General features: G+C 30.5%; 1 protein-coding gene across 1 annotated transcript in view; it reads left to right on the top strand.

Moving 5' to 3' along the window:
• Nucleotides 1-1,783: 1,783 nt before the first annotated feature.
• The window catches only part of FOMMEDRAFT_82792 (terpenoid synthase), a gene marked incomplete at both ends in the record, with an annotated part of 18,861 nt that continues 14,103 nt past the window's right edge, over nt 1,784-6,541 (top strand). Inside the window, 2 exons of the mRNA XM_007266007.1 lie at nt 1,784-1,989; nt 2,046-2,245. Of these exons, the coding sequence (XP_007266069.1) occupies nt 1,784-1,989; nt 2,046-2,245 (406 nt within the window). The remainder of the gene's footprint in view (nt 1,990-2,045; nt 2,246-6,541) is intronic.

Genomic DNA, 6,541 nt, shown 5'->3' with positions numbered 1-6,541 from the left:
GGGTAGTCAAAGGAATGGAATAATAAAGTAAGGAAGGGTAGTAGTAAGAGTCAGTATACATATAGTCTATAGACAGCACCTCTGAGGGACAGAAGTCCTGAGTTCTAGTACAGAAGGGTGTAGAACCCTCAGAACTGAAGGTACAGGAGTAGAGAATTGTAACAGTCTGTTAGGGAATTGATACTAATATTGTCATAAATAGTACCTCTAAAATGTATCCAGAAAGGGGAATACTGAATACTTTACAAACTACTATTTTATGGCCTTTTTCATGATAACAAAGAATACAGAGCTTAATATAAGTGCTCATTATTAATAATCAGTACTATTTTTGTATCTGAGGCAGGAACAAGGGATTACAGTAGTGCTTCCAGGTTAACAAAGTAGCAAGGTAGTACTCAAGTTACTACTCCACAAACCCTAAACTCCCAGGCTGTTAGAGTACACAGTCTGTTCAATATTGTCCTATACACTCATCAATTCATTATACAAGTATGTAACAGAAATTGGAGGATACAAGGTTATAACTTTACTCTCTAGAACAAGAACTTACTTTGTAAAAGGTGTATACAACAAAAGTTTTCACAGTGTCTCACTTTGTATATGTAAGGCATATGTTTTTGACTGGATTACACTCAATTTGCTTATCATCTAGAAAACTAGTTTACTGAAAGCCCTTTGATTTGAGGGTGGATGTGAATCAAAACAGGAATGCAAGTTCACAAAAGAACTTTACTAAAGAATAGGGCTTGGTACTGTACTGTATACAGATACAGGCTGTATAATACAACCCTTATACAGATATGGCTTGTATAATACAGTACTGTATTTCTGAACCTAAAAACCTATACAGATACAGTACAGCTGTATACAGAACATATACACCATATACAGATACAGTATAGTTGCTACATTTACCAAGGTGTAGCATGAAATGTAAGGGGCTACATTATTGTGATATTACCTCTTTAGTATAGAAATATTGAATTCTACCTATATTATGCCTTAATCTACATGAAATGTATAAAATTTGACTTATTAACATTTTGTTATGTAATTTAGTCTGTGATATTTGTCATAAAGTCGAGTCATGTGATGTACCTATATATTGGAATATATATCAGATTGTACATACTTTTACAATAATAGTGCTGAATATATTAGTAAATACTAGTATAAGTGTCTGAACATTGAATACTACTTATTAGAGCTTCAGTATTATGTTTAGAGCAGGAGTTTCTTTCATTTAGTAGCTGTATATTGTATACAGGTGTATACAGTCTGTATTATACAGACTATATACAGTTACAGCCTGTAAAATACATACTGTATTTTTGAGTCAAATTTTTTATATGGATACAGTACAGTACTGTATACAAAAATGCTGTATCTGTATAATACAGTACAGGACTGAGCCCTACTAAGGAAAGGGGTGCAGACTTAGTCTATGATCAGACTAGTAAATGTGTCTTAGTAATGTTCCTAACTCCCAACCCAGCATACATAAATAGTATAATAAATAGTATAATAAATAGTATAATAAATGGTATAAATGGTATAAAAGACAGTGAGTTTACATGCAGAAACTCACAGAACTCAACATACTTCCCACATAGACCAGTACACAGAGCTTGTCATTCTAGACTTCCTGTCATTCACTCCCTTTCCCTGGGATGGAAGCAACCCTTATTACTTGTATGACAAGAGAGAATCAACAAAATGGATGCTCAAATATGGAGTCTTTTCTGACCACAGACATGATTGACTGGATGTCCTGAATATCAAGCTCCTAGGCACATATGTGTATCCCTATACAGATGCTGAGGGACTATATATTGGTACTGACTTTGAGATGCTTCTCTTTACTGTGGACAAGTTTACTAATGTTCAGGATACAGACAGTACCAAATTAACCTGTGATATCTTCATTAATGTGCTCAAGAGAGTGTCTGGCAATGACAGCTCCCTAGTTACACTATTCACTAAAGAGTATGTCAAGCAGATTGAATTAATTTTCCATCACTATCTAAGATTCTCCTATATAGTTTCATAGTACACCTGTCTTGTATTGCTTCTCCAGAAATATGTGAGAGATTTGTGTCCTATTGTATTGAATATATTGATGCCACTATGAAAGAGGCAGATCTATGTACAACCAACAAGATACCATCCTTTAAGGAATACACTCACCTGAGACAAGGCAATAGAGGTGTCTTTGCTACATTTGATGTCATTGAAGCTGTATGTTAACATATATAGAATGACACATATAAGCAACAGACGTACCTAAGACATAGCTACATATTATATATACCTACTGAATCAACAGACAATGATGCTAAGGAGAGTGAGCCAAGTCCACTATCCCCCCTCTTTGTGTGATCCCTCTAAGCCTCTCACATAACTCCTCTCAACAGGTTATGAGCCTTACACTCCCTGCCTATACTTTATCTACACTCTACTATGTCTATACTCTATACAGTTCTACACATCACATGCATGTATACAGTATACTATGATGCAGAACTTGACTCACCTGTCTGAGTATCCCAAACACAAATTAATACACTACAAATGCACAATCTACTATACTACATACAACCCAGACATTATATGATTGTCATCTTAGTGATTATGATTATTGGCCCAGTAATAACATAATCTATACAGGCAATGCTGAAACTACAATGAGTATCACTTACTGCAACATTTAATCACTAAAATATTCTATAATATTACAGAGATCATGTTATTATAAATAACTGATCATACTACAGACAAACGTTAGAAGGATTGAGAAAGCAAACACTACTCATCTGCTATTAATATTATAATAGCACAAATGATTGACACTGTCAACAAACACACATATATTATAGCATAAATAAAATAATAACACATATAGTAATATTACAGCCAAACAATTAATGTAAGATATGTCTTAGATATGTCAGACATGTTAGATATGAGATAAAACAAGTTAGCAGATATTCATCTGATATCTAAGACATCTGATATCTACACACTAATACAGCTTATGAAAGTGTACAACTATCTACAGACAAATTAATAATAATAATAATAATAATAAAGTTACAAAGTACATTACAGTAACTATGGTACAGGAACAAGTACACAATTATAGTCTTTAAACAAATAACAATACTTTACACCTATGATAGTGTAAACATATAATAACAATGTATAATAATGGTGAACAGTAGAATAATACCTCTACCATTACTACAACAATGTAACAGAACATATTTAATTGTACAGAATGTAGATATACTTTAACAAAGTATAAATAAACTTATATTGAAGCTACAAAGCTTATATACAAGTGAAGTACATCACGAAAAAGTTGCAACAAATGTATTTGTTAGCATGTTGAGGTTGCAATGTTTCCTAATCAATAGGAAATATTCTTCCATAGGATTGTGCACCACTCACAAGGATACTAAGAGTAAGTCACACTAGTAGGGGTTCAGTGGACTCTGCTCATAGTGTGTAGGTGTCAATACGAGTCAACTGTGCATAAGTTCTTAATGAGCTTCATTGTCCTTAGATTGAAGTAATATATATGCTATCTAATATTGTATGTCTTGGATGTATGTCTTAGAAGACATGTCTCAGCAATAGTGTATATTTGCAAGACGTTTGTGTGATTTGAGACATATGATGCATTTATCCGAAATAAATGTTAACACTCCCCTTCAAACTTATACTAGTTGATCAGACTAATATAATGTTTGATATGTGTTTGTCTGTTGTTTTTATTAATATCATTTACATTTGTAATGTAAATGTTTCGTTTGCTTTGTATATTAAGTCCACTGTAAGTGTTACATTTGTCCAATGTATTATTATTATGTTTGATGTAATAAACCGATTGTAAGTTCAATTTTTATTGCTAAGAGAGCTACAGGATCTCTTTAGCATTTGTTTGTTTGTAGTTTTATTATTATTACTATTATAGTCGTCACTATAATGTTTTATCATTTGTATGATAGTAGTTTTTCTTGTTTGCAATATAATATGATATGATATGATTTCGTTTCGTTTGTTTTTCATGTCATATTGTTTGTTTTGTGTCATAGTATGTTTATTTTATCATACTGTATTGTTCTGCAGTTGTTCTGTTATTCGTTCTGTTTGTATTTGTATTATTATACATGTAGTTCGTTTTGTATTCTTACACTCAAAGTGTAATTATAATTGTAATTCGTTTGTATTGTTTCGTTTGTATAGTTAATACTATATTTAATAACAATGTGTGTGTTATTAATTTGTTCGTTGTTAATTTGTATTTTTGTGCATTTGAATTGTGTTACTAGTAGTTTTTCCACTTTTACTTTCACAATGAAACTGTTGAATCATGCCTGTAAATTGTACTGTTGATGTTATTATGATGTCCTCTATTCATCATGTATCATCTTTGTTTGTATTCATTTCATATTCATACTTTTTAAGCATTTAATAGTAGTTCTATGCCTTTATATTGAAGCATTGTATTGTTCGTAATTTGTAATATCATTTATGATATGTCAGAGTGCTTCATATCAAGGTTGATTGAGGTTTTATTCATTGTAATTTGTTATATTTTATCATCTGACTGTTTGTAAGTCTGTTTAGGTACATTATTTATGTTTTTAAACATATAATACGTTTGTATTGTTTTGCTGTTTTGCAATAGATATATTTAATATCAATATATGTGTACATTGTGTTTGTTATTGATTAATGTGTCCTTCAACTTTTACAAACTATAACGTTATTTGTATGTTTGTATTGTTTTATTGTTGTGATAATGTTTTTATTATTGTTGCATAATGTTTATTTGATTAATATATTGCTTTGCACAATCATAATATGTGTTTGTTGTTTTTATTTCATAGATAGATGAAATAGTGTATCTCACAGTTCTATTTTTCATTATATATCATAATATTCGTTTGTTTATCATTTATTTTGTGTTAAATTCTGTTTGATATTGTTTTAATCATTATATTTGCTTTATTCACTGAATATATGTGTGTGTTTGTTATGAAATATGAATTTATTTCATTTATTTTGAGTGTATCACTCATTTTTGTTCATTATGATCAACATTATCTTGTTTTATTCAAAAGGATTAATGTTTTGATTGCTATTACATCTGTTGCTTCTTTTAATTTTTAGCAAGTGCTTCACACATCTAGTGTAGATTGCTTTGGGAATATGTGCTATTCCTTGGCTTCATTGCCTGGATTATTTCCCAGTCATACGTTCGAATATTATTTTGTTTATTTAATTATTTATTTGCTATTATGTCCTACATGTTAGGGAATAAGTGTTAGAAGTTTTGTATGATGCATGATTGTTATTTTTGATGTAACATACATTCTGTTGTGGAAAACGTAGTTCTGTTCAATATGTACCAGAAATGCTTTTCTACTCAACATTATCACATGTAGCATACTTCTCCATGTTTTGATATATGCTCCATAATATATATTCGTTTGTAATACATTCAATGGTGCCATGTATAGTGTGACCATCAAAGATTCCAGAGAATGTATCTCCTGTGTAGGTATTTTATTGTTGGATTCATTGGATTGAACAGATTTGCTTGTTAGATTCAATGGATTTGCTTTGAATTCATTACAATAACTTTATAATTGTGTTTTGTAGGATGTGTAAGGTTAAATAGTGACATAGTCAATATTTCTGCATCATTTAATTGTTTACTATGTTTTGATTTATTTGTTATGTTTTATGTTTTGTGAATATATACTGTTATTACTCCCCTTCAATTTGAGAAGGTTTGCCTTGAGTAATTGGCTTTTGTGTTTAATTGGTTTGTTTGTACGTTTTCATTATTCTATTATTCATTTAAGCATTTGTATGTGAATGTATGTATTTTGTTTTGTCCAATACTTTCGTATTGTTCTAATGGACTTATGTGTTCAATGTTATTCATTATCTTTGTCTGATTTAGTTATTATTTCTTTTTGGCATTTATACTAATTGTTATTCGAGTTTATACTCAAATAGGTTGTATGTATGCTTGTGTATTTCGTTTGATTATTATGTGTACGTCTGAATAGTTCATTATTTGGATAATTATAATCTATGGTATTATTTAGCAAAGATAAGTTTGTGTATTTTGTCTGTTATATTTGCATACATTGTGATGCATTATTTCTATTCACTCAGTATCATTTGTCTTTCATTTGATGACAAAAGTATTCGAGCTATTGTGTCTTGTTTCTGTTCTGTTTATTAATTTTATTCTTTTGTGATGGGTGCAAGCTCAAGCAAGGCTGTTAATTAAGAATACACTGTTATGATATTGTTTGAACTTCAAATAGTTAATGATATTTGTTATGTATTGATTATAGATATATTCTTTGTGAATAAATATTTTTCTGCTGTTTACAGTGATTGATTAAATCTGTCATACATTGTAGATGTTTAATTATATGTGAAGTGTCTGATTGAGTTTCCAGAACACCCAAGCTTATCCTGTTTCTTTTGGGTGCATTCTGGTGTGTGTCTG

This window comes from Fomitiporia mediterranea (assembly GCF_000271605.1).
Source record: "Fomitiporia mediterranea MF3/22 unplaced genomic scaffold FOMMEscaffold_5, whole genome shotgun sequence".
In the NCBI taxonomy this organism is placed as follows: domain Eukaryota; kingdom Fungi; phylum Basidiomycota; class Agaricomycetes; order Hymenochaetales; family Hymenochaetaceae; genus Fomitiporia; species Fomitiporia mediterranea.
This window is presented reverse-complemented; position numbering and strand designations above follow the sequence as displayed.